The sequence below is a fragment of the Pristiophorus japonicus genome, unplaced genomic scaffold (assembly GCF_044704955.1).
Source record: "Pristiophorus japonicus isolate sPriJap1 unplaced genomic scaffold, sPriJap1.hap1 HAP1_SCAFFOLD_1121, whole genome shotgun sequence".
Classification (NCBI taxonomy): domain Eukaryota; kingdom Metazoa; phylum Chordata; class Chondrichthyes; family Pristiophoridae; genus Pristiophorus; species Pristiophorus japonicus.
In genome coordinates, this window is record NW_027250779.1 from 5,329 (window position 1) to 18,967 (window position 13,639).

General features: G+C 55.2%; 1 protein-coding gene across 1 annotated transcript in view; it reads right to left on the reverse strand.

Annotated features, from left to right (window-relative positions):
- Positions 1–260: 260 nt before the first annotated feature.
- Positions 261–13,639, reverse strand: part of LOC139241699 (SH2B adapter protein 1-like) — a gene marked incomplete at its 3' end in the record, with an annotated part of 98,317 nt that continues 84,938 nt past the window's right edge. Inside the window, exons 6-8 of the mRNA XM_070870072.1 lie at positions 11,383–11,583; positions 7,473–7,687; positions 261–440 (exon numbers count right to left, since the gene is read on the reverse strand). Coding sequence (XP_070726173.1) covers positions 261–440; positions 7,473–7,687; positions 11,383–11,583 — 596 coding nt within the window. The remainder of the gene's footprint in view (positions 441–7,472; positions 7,688–11,382; positions 11,584–13,639) is intronic.

Below are 13,639 nucleotides of genomic sequence, written 5' to 3' on the forward strand. Positions count from 1 at the left end.
AGATGTTTCTCGATGGGGTGAATCTCCGGTGGCTGTGGGGGGGGGGGGGGGTGTTGGGAGGAAGAAAAAAAAAAGCGCAGCGCCACCTACTGGCGGGAGTGTGTAACTACACCGTGACGTTTACATAGGAATTCGTAATGGGGATGGTGGGGGAAGGGAGTTGGTGTGATAGGAATGGCGGTGAGGAGATGAGATGTTTCTCGATGGGGTTTCCCGCCCAGCCCCGCCCCGACACGGAACGCCCGCGAGGAGGGACGCGCGCACTCACCATGCAAGCGATGAGAGGCCACCACGTAGCTGGCGAGCGTGACGTCGCTGGAACCACCGGACTCCAGCGGGATGGGGTGGATGCGGAAGTGCTCGAGCATGTCGAAGATGGTCTGGAACCACAGGTGCTGGACCCTGCACTGGCCCTCTTCGTTCAGGGAGAGCCGTAGGTGCTGGCGGAGGGAGGGAGCGAGAGAGAGAGAGAGAGAGAGAGAGAGAATGAGTCACGGTCGTGTTTACAGCACAACCTCTGTCGTCGAGCGACAGTACGCGGACGGCGACTGCGTCTGCGCACATACAGAGGCTGAACTCCGGGACATAGTCGACGTATTTACCGAGGGGTACGAGAGCATGGGCCTTGCGCTAAACATCCGTAAGACAAAGGTCCTCCACCAGCCTGTCCTCACCGGACAGCACTGGCCCTCCAGTCATCAAGATCCACGGCACGTCCCTGGACAACGTGGACCATTCCCCATACCTCGGGAGCCTCCCATCAACAAGAGCCGACATTGGCGACGAGATCCAACACCGCCTCCAGTGCGCCAGTGCAGCCTTCGGCCGCCTGAGGAAAAGAGTGTTTGAAGACCAGGCCCCTCAAATCCACCACCGAGCTCATGGTCTACAGGGCTGTAGTGATACCCGCCCTCCTGTGTGGCTCAGAGACACGGACCATGTACAGTAGGTATCTCACCCCCAGCTCATGGTCTACAGGGCTGTAGTGATACCCGCCCTCCTGTGTGGCTCAGAGACATGGACCATGTACAGTAGGTATTTCACCCCCAGCTCATGGTCTACAGGGCTGTAGTGATACCCGCCCTCCTGTGTGGCTCAGAGACACGGACCATGTACAGTAGGTATCTCACCCCCAGCTCATGGTCTACAGGGCTGTAGTGATACCCGCCCTCCTGTGTGGCTCAGAGACACGGACCGTGTACAGTAGGTATCTCACCCCCAGCTCATGGTCTACAGGGCTGTAGTGATACCCGCCCTCCTGTGTGGCTCAGAGACACGGACCATGTACAGTAGGTATCTCACCACCAGCTCATGGTCTACAGGGCTGTAGTGATACCCACCCTCCTGTATGGCTCAGAGACATGGACCATGTACAGTAGGTACCTCACCCCCAGCTCATGGTCTACAGGGCTGTAGTGATACCCGCCCTCCTGTATGGCCCAGAGACACGGACCATGTACAGTAGGTATCTCACCCCCAGCTCATGGTCTACAGGGCTGTAGTGATACCCGCCCTCCTGTATGGCTCAGAGACATGGACCGTGTACAGTAGGTATCTCACCCCCAGCTCATGGTCTACAGGGCTGTAGTGATACCCGCCCTCCTGTGTGGCTCAGAGACACGGACCATGTACAGTAGGTATCTCACCCCCAGCTCATGGTCTACAGGGCTGTAGTGATACCCGCCCTCCTGTGTGGCTCAGAGACATGGACCATGTACAGTAGGTATCTCACCCCCAGCTCATGGTCTACAGGGCTGTAGTGATACCCGCCCTCCTGTGTGGCTCAGAGACACGGACCGTGTACAGTAGGTATCTCACCCCCAGCTCATGGTCTACAGGGCTGTAGTGATACCCGCCCTCCTGTGTGGCTCAGAGACACGGACCATGTACAGTAGGTATCTCACCCCCAGCTCATGGTCTACAGGGCTGTAGTGATACCCGCCCTCCTGTGTGGCTCAGAGACATGGACCATGTACAGTAGGTATCTCACCCCCAGCTCATGGTCTACAGGGCTGTAGTGATACCCGCCCTCCTGTGTGGCTCAGAGACATGGACCATGTACAGTAGACACCTCAAGTCGCTGGAGAAATACCACCAACGCTGTCTCCGCAAGACCCTGCAAATCCCCCCGGGGAGGACAGACGCACCAACGTTAGCGTCCTCGACCAGGCCCGACATCCCAGCATCGAAGCACTGACCACACTCGACCAGCTCCGCTGGGCAGGGCCACATTGTCCGCATGTCCCCCCCCCCCAGACACGAGACTCCCCAAAGCGAGCGCTCTACTCGGGACTCCTTCACGGGCAAACGGGCCAAAGGTGGGGCAGAGGAAACGTTACAAGGGACCACCCTCAAAGCCCTCCCCGATATAAAGTGCAACATCCCCACCGACACCTTCCTAATTTTAAAGACCTCTCAGCCATCTCTGTTTGAGCGAAAAGAGCCCCAAGTCTTGTTCAATCTTTCCTGATGGGTATATTCTCTCAGTTCTGAGATCATCCTTGTAAATCTTTGTTGCAACTTCTCCACTTCCTCATCTGTGTAATCTGGAAACCAGAGCTGTTCCCAGTATGCCAGGTACAGTAGCATAGTGGTTATATGACTGGACTAGTAATCCAGAGGGCTAATAATCCCCAGATACCGGTTCAAATCCCACCACGGCAGCTGGGGAATTTCAATTCAGTTCATTAAATAAATCTGGAATTAAAAAAACTAGTGACCACGAAATTGTTGGAAAAACCCACGAATGCCCTTCGGGGAAGGAACTCTGGCAGAGCAGAAGTTTGCTCCGATTAAATATCGGGGCAACCTCAAACTCTGTTCCCCAGCCCCCAACTCCTGTCCAAGGCTGAACCAGACTGTTTGCAACCTCGTGTCATATTTCACCCTGAAATGAGCTGCCAGCCACGTATCCACAGCTTAACTAAGACCCGCCTTTTTCCGCGCTCATCCGCAGCTGAAGCCCTCCTCCGTGCCTGTTACCTCCAGACTTGATGGTTCCAACGCACTCCTGACTGGCCTCCCGCATTCTACCCTGCGTAAACTAGAGGTGGTCCAAAACTCGGCTGACCCCGTGTCCTAACTCGCACCGAGTCCCGCTCACCCATCACCCCCATTGCTCACTGCCCCCATGTCCTAACTCACACCCAGTCCCACTCACCCATCACCCCCTGTGCTCACTGACCCCGTGTCCTAACTCACACCCAGTCCCACTCACCCATCACCCACTGTGCTCACTGACCCCGTGTCCTAACTCACACCCAGTCCCACTCACCCATCACACCCTGTGCTCACTGACCCCGTGTCCTAACTCACACCCAGTCCCGCTCACCCATCACACCCTGTGCTCACTGACCCCGTGTCCTAACTCACACCCAGTCCCACTCACCCATCACCCCCTGTGCTCACTGACCCCGTGTCCTAACTCACACCCAGTCCCACTCACCCATCACCCCCTGTGCTCACTGCCCCGTGTCCTAACTCACACCCACTCCCGCTCACCCATCACCCCCTGTGCTCACTGCCCCGTGTCCTAACTCACACCCAGTCCCACTCACCCATCACCCCCTGTGCTCACTGACCCTGTGTCCTAACTCACACCCAGTCCCACTCACCCATCACCCCCTGTGCTCACTGACCCCGTGTCCTAACTCACACCCAGTCCCGCTCACCCATCACCCCGTGTCCTAACTCACACCCAGTCCCACTCACCCATCACCCCGTGCTCACTGCCCCGTGTCCTAACTCACACCCAGTCCCACTCACCCATCACCCTCTGTGCTCACTGACCCCGTGTCCTAACTCACACCCAGTCCCATTCACCCATCACCCCCTGTGCTCACTGACCCCGTGTCCTAACTCGCACCCAGTCCCACTCACCCATCACCCCCTGTGCTCACTGCCCCGTGTCCTAACTCGCACTCAGTCCCACTCACCCATCACCCCCTGTGCTTACTGCCCCGTGTCCTAACTCACACCCAGTCCCGCTCACTCATCACCCCCTGTGCTCACTGACCCCGTGTCCTAACTCACACCCAGTCCCGCTCACCCATCACCCCCTTTGCTCACTGACCCCGTGTCCTAACTCACACCCAGTCCCGCTCACCCATCACCCCCTGTGCTCACTGACCCCGTGTCCTAACTCGCACCCAGTCCCACTCACCCATCACCCCCTGTGCTCACTGACCCTGTGTCCTAACTCACACCGAGTCCCACTCACCCATCACCCCCTGTGCTCACTGACCCCGTGTCCTAACTCACACCCAGTCCCACTCACCCATCACCCCCTGTGCTCACTGACCCCGTGTCCTAACTCACACCCAGTCCCGCTCACCCATCACCCCCTGTGCTCACTGCCCCGTGTCCTAACTCACACCCAGTCCCGCTCACCCATCACCCACTGTGCTCACTGACCCCGTGTCCTAACTCACACCCAGTCCCACTCACCCATCACCCCCTGTGCTCACTGCCCCGTGTCCTAACTCATACCCAGTCCCACTCACCCATCACCCCCTGTGCTCACTGCCCCGTGTCCTAACTCACACCCAGTCCCACTCACCCATCACCCCCCTGTGCTCGCTGACCGACATTGGCTCCCGGTTAAGCAACGCATCGATTTCAAAATTCTCATCCTGGTTTATAAATCCCTCCATGGCCCTCGCTCCTCTCTAGCTCTGTAACCCCTACACCCCTCCCTAGCTCTGTAACCTCCTCCAGCCCCTACACCCCTCCCTATCTTTGTAACCTCCTCCAGCCCCTTCATGCCTCCCTATCTCTGTAACCTCCTCCAGCCCTTACACCCCTCCCTATCTCTGTAACCTCCTCCAGCACCAACACTCCTCCCTATCTCTGTAATCTCCTCCAGCCCCACAACCCTTCCTATCTCTGTAACCTCCTCCAGCCCCTACACCCCTCCCCATCTCTGTAACCTCCTCCAGCCCCACAACCCCCCGAGATCTCTGCGCTCCTCTAATTCTGCCCTCCTGACCATCCCTGATTATAATCGCTCCACCATCGGTGGCTGTGCCTTCTGTTGCCTGGGCCCCAAGCTCTGGATCTCCCTCCCTAAACCTCTCCGCCTCTCCAGCTCTCTTTTCTCCTTCAGGACACTCCTTAAAACCTCCCTCTTTGACCCAGCTTTTGGCCACCTGCGCTAATTTCTTCTTATGTGGCTCGGTGTCAAATGTATTCGTTTTGTCTTATAACACTGCTGTGAAACGCCTCGGGAGGTTTTACTACGTTAAAGGCGCTATATAAATACAAGTTGTTGTTGTATATACATGACTCCAGACCCATAGCAATGTGTCTGACTCCTAACTGTCCAGTGAAGTGTACTGGCAGGCTACTCAATTGTATCAAACCGACTGAGTGTAACGTAGCCAAGTTTGCTGATGATACAAAGATGGGAGGAAAAACAACGTGTGAGGAGGACACAAAAAATCTGCAAAAGGACATAGACAGGCTCAGTGAGTGGGCAAACATTTGTCAGATGGAGTATAATGTTGGAAAGTGTGAGGTCAGGCACTTTGGCAGAAAAAAAATCAAAGAGCAAGTTATTATTTAAATGGAGAAAGATTACAAAGTGCGGCAGTACAGCGGGACCTGGGGGTTACTTGTGCATGAAACACAAAAGGTTAGTATGCAGGTACAGCAAGTGATCAGGAAGGGCCAATGGTATCTTGGCCTTTATTGCAAAGGGGGATGAAGTATAAAAGCAGGGAAGTCTTGCTCCAGTTATACAGGGTATTGGTGAGGCCACACCTGGAGTACTGCGTGCAGTATTTACGAAAGGATATACTTGCTTTGGAGGCAGTTCAGAGAAGATTCACTCGGTTGATTCCGGGGATGAGGGGGTTGACTTATGAGGAAAGGTTGAGGAGGTTGGGCCTCTACTCATTGGAATTCAGAAGAATGAGAGGTGATCTTATGGAAACGTATCAGATTATGAGGGGGGCTCGACAAGGTGGATGCAGAGAGGATGTTTCCACTGATGGGGGAGACTAGAACTAGGGGGCATGGTCTTAGAATAAGGGGCCGCCCATTTAAAACTGAGATGAGGAGGAATTTCTTCTCTCAGAGGGTTGTAAATCTGTGGAATTCTCTGCCCCAGAGAGCTGTGGAGGCTGGGACATTGAATATATTTAAGGTGGAGATAGACAGATTTTTGAGCGATAAGGGAGTGAAGGGTTAAGGGGAGCGGGCGGGGAAGTGGAGCTGAGTCCATGATCGGATCAGCCCATGGTCGTATTAAATGGCGGAGCAGGCTCGAGGGGCCGAATGGCCGACTCCTGCTCCTGTTCCTGATGTTCTGATGACAAAGTCAGCACTGTGGGAGCACCTTCACCGCACGGACTGCAGCGGTTCACGAAGGCGGCTCACCACCACCTCCTCAAGGGGCAATTAGGGACGGGCAATAAATACCGGTCTTGCCAATGAGGCCCACATCCCGTAAACGAACACATTTTTTTTTTTTTTTTTTTAAAGTGTGATCGAACCAGATCAGAGCTTTCCTGATAGTTATACCCCCTCATTACTGGCATCCGCCTCTCCTCATAACTGCTCACCCGAATCTTGAAAAAACTCGATTTAATCTTCTCTTAGCCTGCACCGTTCCAGCACAAATAAACCCAACCAGAAGCGTGATAGTTTATAATGAATAAACTCGATTCAATCTCCCCTTAGCCTGCTGTGTTGCAGTGGAAATAGCTCCAATCTGACGCGTCCTCGTTTATAATGAATAAACTCGATTCAATCTCCCCTTAGCCTGCTGTGCTGCAGTGGAAATAGCTCCAATCTGACGCGTGCTCGTTTATAATGAATAAACTCGATTCAATCTCCCCTTAGCCTGCTGTGCTGCAGTGGAAATAGCTCCAATCTGACGCGTGCTCGTTTATAATGAATAAACTCGATTCAATCTCCCCTTAGCCTGCTGTGCTGCAGTGGAAATAGCTCCAATCTGACGCGTGCTCGTTTATAATGAATAAACTCGATTCAAAGTACTCTTAGTCTGCTGTGCTGCAGTGGAAATAGCTCCAATTTGACACGTGCCCGTTTATAATGAATAAACTCGATTCAGAGTACTCTTAGCCTGCTGTGCTGCGTTGGAAATAGCTCCAATCTGACGCGTGCTCGTTTATAATGAATAAACGCGATTCAAAGTCCCCTTAGCCTGCTGTGCTGCGTTGGAAATAGCTCCAATCTGACGCGTGCTCGTTTATAATGAATAAACTCGATTCAAAGTCCCCTTAGCCTGCTGTGCTGCGTTGGAAATAGCTCCAATCTGACGCGTGCTCGTTTATAATGAATAAACTCGATTCAAAGTCCCCTTAGCCTGCTGTGCTGCGTTGGAAATAGCTCCAATCTGACGCGCGCTCGTTTATAAAGAATAAACTCGATTGAATCTCCCCTTAGCCTGCATCGCGCTCGGAGCCACATCGTTTCTCGAGTCCCCGGGATGGCAGCCTGCCACTCACCTTGGCCTTGCCCTGGAAGTTGAAGGTGAGCACATACTCGCCCCTTCTCGTCTCACTCTGCCTGACCAGGAACACGCCGTGGCTGCTCGTCCCCCCGGCCAGGACCAGTTGGGCTGCTTTCAGCCGCGAGAGGGTCCCGTGGAACCAGGGGTACTCGGAGAGAGGGTGGTCCCCCTCACCCAGGTCCTGGTCGATTTGGAAAATGAAGGCCGACCCTTGAGAGAGAGAGAGAGAGAGAAAGAAAAAGAGGGGTGGGGGGGGTGGAGTAATAAGGAAGCGGGGGTTGGAAGACATGCAAAAAAAAAACGTTAGCAGACCATTTTCAACTTAACAATCCCACAAACAAGGTTACCGGTTCCACCATCTACAACATCACCGCCCCCCTCCCTGCCCACCAAAAGCCCATGCTCCAACCCCGGCCTGTGCAGAGCTCGGCCAATGGGACGGCCCAAAATAATTGGCCTCAGTACCCTTTTTGCCTTTTTTTTTTTCCATTCATTCTCGGGGGAACGCGAGTCACTGCCTCCCGCAGATGGTGGAACACCCTCTAAACCCCCTGCCTCGACCCCACCCCGGCAACCATTCGCACCACTTCCCACCCCGCCCCCTCCCCCCACCCCTTCAATTCCCACCCCCTCCGCTACCGCCACCCACCCCCTCAAACCCAGGGAATGATAGGGGAGGGAGTTCGGGAGCAGGGGGAGGGAGTGGGGGGTGCGAAATGGTTCCGAGGGCACTGGGGGAAATTTAAGGGCGAGGGAGCAGTTAGCAGAGGGATGAATCATTCTCTGGGTTGGAGGGGGGTGCTGGGGATTGGGTGGGAGGGGGGAGGGTGCTGGGACGGAGGGGGAGGGGGGGGGGTTAAAGAGTGAATGATTCACCCCTCTTTCGCCCACTCCCTGACTCCCCAATTCCCACCCCCCCCCCAATAATTCTTCTCTTCCCCCACCCCCCCCCCAGGAAACATGACACCTCTTCCCTTCCCCTTCCCCCCTCCCCCCCCACTTCCTAACCCTCCAATCCCCACCACATCCCCCCAGGAATCTATTCACCCCTCTTTCAATAAGAACATAAGAATCAGGAGCAGGAGTCGGCCATTCGGCCCCTCGAGCCCGCTCCGCCATTCAATGAGATCACGGCTGATCTTTGACCTCAGTTCCACTTTCTCGCCCGATCCCCATATCCCTCGATTCACTTAATATCCAAAAATCTATCGATCCCAGCCTTGAATATACTCAACGACTGAGCCTCCAGAGCCCTCTGGGGCAGAGAATTCCAAAAATTCACCCCCCCTCTGAGTGAAGAACTTCCTCCTCATCTCTGTCCGAAATGGCCGAGCCCTTATCCTGAGATTGTGAGAGCCCTGGTTCTAGACTTTCACCGACTCCCTGACCATCAAATCGTCATCCTTTCCCTCCCCGGCCCCAGGGAACCATTCAACCGCTTCCCACATTCTACACACCGTAAACTTGAGGTTGTCCAAAACTCGCACCGAGTCCCGCTCATCTATCACCCCCCCTGTGCTCGTCGGCTGACATGGGCTCCTGGTTAAACAACGCCTCGATTTCAAAATTCTCATCCTTGTTTACAAATCCCTCCATGGACCCCTATACCCCTCCCTATCTCTGTAACCTCCTCCAGCCCCTACACCCCTCCCTATCTCTGTAACCTCCTCCAGCCCCTACACCCCTCCCTATCTCTGTAACCTCCTCCAGCCCCTACACCCCTCGCTATCTCTGTAACCTCCTCCAGCCCCTACACCCCTCCCTATCTCTGTAACCTCCTCCAGCCCCTACACCCCTCCCTATCTCTGTCACCTCCTCCAGCCCCTACACCCCTCCCTATCTCTGTAACCCCCTCCAGCCCCTACCCCCCTCCCTATCTCTGTAACCCCTTCCAGCCCCTACACCCCTCCCTATCTCTGTAATCTCCTCCAGCCCCTACACCCATCCCCATCTCTGTAACCTCCTCCAGCCCCTACACCTTTCCCTATCTCTGTAACCTCCTCCAGCCCCTACACCCCTCCCTATCTCTGTAACCTCCTCCAGGCCCTACACCCCTCCCTATCTCTGTAACCTCCTCCAGCCCCTACACCCCTCCCTATCTCTGTAACCTCCTCCAGGCCCTACACCCCTCCCTATCGCTGTAACCTCCTCCAACCCCTACACCCCTCCCTATCTCTGTAACCCCCTCCAGCCCCTACACCCCTCCCTATCTCTGTAACCTCCTCCAGCCCCTACACCCCTCCCTATCTCTGTAACCTCCTCCAGGCCCTACACCCCTCTCTATCTCTGTAACCTCCTCCAGCCCCTACACCCCTCCCTATCGCTGTAACCTCCTCCAGCCCCTACACCCCTCCCTATCTCTGTAACCTTCTCCAGGCCCTACACCCCTCCCTATCGCTGTAACCTCCTCCAGCCCCTACACCCCTCCCTATCTCTGTAACCCCCTCCAGCCCCTACACCCCTCCCTATCTCTGTAACCCCCTCCAGCCCCTACACCCCTCCCTATCTCTGTAACCCCCTCCAGCCCCTGCACCCCTCCCTATCTCTGTAACCCCCTCCAGCCCCTACACCCCTCCCTATCTCTGTAACCTGTTTCAGCCTCACAACCCCCCCACCCCCAGATCTCTGCACTCCTCTAATTCTGCCCCCTTGACCATCCCTGATTATAATCGCTCCACCATCGGTGGCCGTGCCTTCTGTTGCTTGGGCCCCGAGCTCTGGAACTCCCTCCCGAAACCTCTCCGCCTCTCTCTCCTCCTTTTAGACACTCCTTAAAACCTCCCTCTTTGACCCAGCTTTTTGGTCCCCTGCGCTAATTTCTCCTTACGTGGCTCGGTGTTAAATGTATCTGATTTGTCTGACAATGCGGCTGTGAAGCACCTTGGGATGTTTCACGACATTAAAGGCACTAGATAAATACAATTTGTTGTTCTTGTATATTTGTGACTCCAGACCCACAGCTATATGGTTGACTCTTAATGGTCCTCTGAAAAATTCTTGTCGTTCTCCCTGCTTCGTAACCCCCTTCCTAACCCCCCCACCCCCGCCCCGAGGGAACCATTCAGCCCCCACTTCCTAACCTGTCCCTCCCCTCCTCTCCCTCTCCCTCCACTCCCCGAGGGAACCATTCACCCCCTTCCTAACCCCCCCACCCCTGCCCCGAGGGAACCATTCAGCCCCCACTTCCTAACCTGTCCCTCCCCTCCTCTCCCTCTCCCTCCACTCCCCGAGGGAACCATTCACCCCCTTCCTAACCCGTCCCTCCCCTCCTCTCCCTCCACTCCCCTCCCCTCCCAGAGGGAACCATTCACCCCCTTCCTAACCCGTCCCTCCCCTCCTCTCCCTCCACTCCCCTCCCCTCCCAGAGGGAACCATTCACCCCCTTCCTAACCCATCCCTCGCCCTCACTCCCGGAGGTAACCATTCACCCCCCCCCCCCCCCCTTCCTCGCACTTCCTAACCCTGCCCTCCTCTCCCTCCCTCGTCCCTGCGGGAACCATTCACCGCCTCCCGAACCCTCCTCTCTCCCCCAGTCCCGCCCTCCCCCACTTCCTAACCCCCTCCTTCCTCCCCAGCCACACACACCGCTCCCTCAGGGAACCATTCACAATCCTCCCCACCCCCACTCACCTCCCCGTGGGAACCATTCACCCCCTTCCGAACCCCTCCCTCACTCCCCGTGGGAACCATTCACCCCCTTCCTAACCCCTCCCTCACCCTCACTCCCCAAGGGAACCATTCACCCCCTTCCGAACCCGTCCCTTCCCTCCCCTCCTCTCCTCTCCCCATCCACACCCCTCCCCCCCCCAGGGAACCATTCACCCCCCACCACCCCCTACCCTGAGGGAACGATTCCCTCCCCCCCCACCTCCCCCCTCCGCACCCCACCCGTCCCGGGACTGTACCTGCCGTGTCCGGGATGTCGGGGAAAGGGGTGGGAGTGGGGGGGGCCACTGGCTGCAGCCTCTCCAGGGTCTCCTCGATGGGGATTCGGGGGGGCAACTCAGGGGGGAGCAGCTCCAGTGATCCGAAGCGGGTGGGGGTGATGGAGACGGAGCTGGGCGAGACGGAGGCTGAGGGTCGATCTGACAAACCACCGTAGGCACCTGAGGTTTGGGGGGGGGGGGGGGGGGTGGGGTGGGGAGGGGGGAGGGGCGGGAAAGGGGAAGAGAGTGTCAATAAAGAACATCGAACGTACAACACATGAACAACCGCAGCCCACCTCCCGAAATCTCCGCGCCCCTCCAAGTCATGCATCAGAAACAGGAGCAGGAGCCGGCCATTCGGCCCCTCGAGCCTGCTCCGCCATTTAATACCACCATGGGCTGATCCCATCATGGACTCAGCTCCACTTCCCCGCCCGCTCCCCATAACCCTTCACTCCCTTATCGCTCAAAAATCTGTCTATCTCCACCTTAAATATATTCAATGTCCCAGCCTCCACAGCTCTCTGGGGCAGAGAATTCCACAGATTTACAACCCTCTGAGAGAAGCAATTCCTCCTCATCTCAGTTTTAAATGGGCGGCCCCTTATTCTAAGACCATGCCCTCTAGTTCTAGTCTCCCCCATCAAGAAAGACTGGATCCTATCAAGAAAGACTGGATCAACTGGGCTTGTATTCACTGGAGTTCAGAAGAATGAGAGGGGACCTCATAGAAACGTTTAAAATTCTGACGGGTTTAGACAGGTTAGATGCAGGAAGAATGTTCCCGATGTTGGGGAAGTCCAGAACCAGGGGACACAGTCTAAGGATAAGGGGGAAGCCATTTAGGACCGAGATGAGGAGAAACTTCTTCACCCAGAGAGTGGTGAACCTGTGGAATTCTCTACCACAGAAAGTTGTTGAGGCCAATTCACTAAATATATTCAAAAAGGAGTTAGATGAGGTCCTTACTACTCGGGGGATCAAGGGGTATGGTGAGAAAGCAGGAATGGGGTACTGAAGTTGAATGTTCAGCCATGAACTCATTGAATGGCGGTGCAGGCTCGAAGGGCCGAATGGCCTACTCCTGCACCTATTTTCTATGTTTCTATGTTTCTATCAGTGGGAACATCCTCTCTGCATCCACCTTGTCGAGCCCCCCTCATAATCTGATACGTTTCCATAAGATCACCTCTCATTCTTCTGAACTCCAATGAGTAGAGGCCCAACCTACTCAACCTTTCCTCATAAGTCAACCCCCTCATCCCCGGAATCAACCGAGTGAACCTTCTCTGAACTGCCTCCAAAGCAAAGTATCTCCTTTCGTAAATACAGAGACCAAAACTGCACGCAGTACTCCAGGTGTGGCCTCACCAATACCCTGTATAACTGGAGCAAGACTTCCCTGCTTTTATACTCCATCCCCCTTTGCAATAAAGGCCAAGATACCATTGGCCCTTCCTGATCACTTGCTGTACCTGCATACTAACCTTTTGTGTTTCATGCACAAGTAACCCCCAGGTCCCGCTGTACTGCGGCACTTTGCAATCTTTCTCCATTTAAAGAATAACTTGCTCTTTTGTTTTTCCAACCAACGCGGATAACCTCACACTTCCCCACATTGTACTCCCTCTGCCAATCATACAACCCTGCAGCCGTTCAGCCCATCGAGTCCATGCCGGCTCTCTCGAAGACTTAGTTGGCCCCAATGCCACCCGCTCCTTCTCCATAGCACGGAAATATTTTTCCCCCTTCCGAGTATCTCATCCAATTCTTCTTTCAAAAGGCTCCGATTGAGCCTGCCTCCAGCGCCCTCTCACGCAGCAGATTCCCGATCCTAGCCACTCGCTGCGGAAAACGTTATTCCTCGCGTGGCCTTTGGTTCTTCTGCCAATGGCCTTCAATCCGTGTCCTCTGGTTCCCCCGCACTTCCACCAATGGGAACAGTTTCTCTCGACCTACTCTGTCGAAACTCTTCGCTATTTTGAAAACCTCCACCAACTCTCTCTCCTCTGACCAAGGGTCACCGACCTGAAACACCAACTCTCTTTTTCTCTCCACAGACGCTGCCTGACCCGCTGAGATTTCCAGCACCTGCTGTTTTTACTCTCCTTAACCTTCTCTGCTCCAAGGAGAACGAGCCCAGTTTCTCCAGTCTCCCCACGTGACTGAAGTCCCTCATCCCCAGGACCATTCTGGCCTCTTACCCATCCTGCACACCCTGCTGGAGACAAATCTC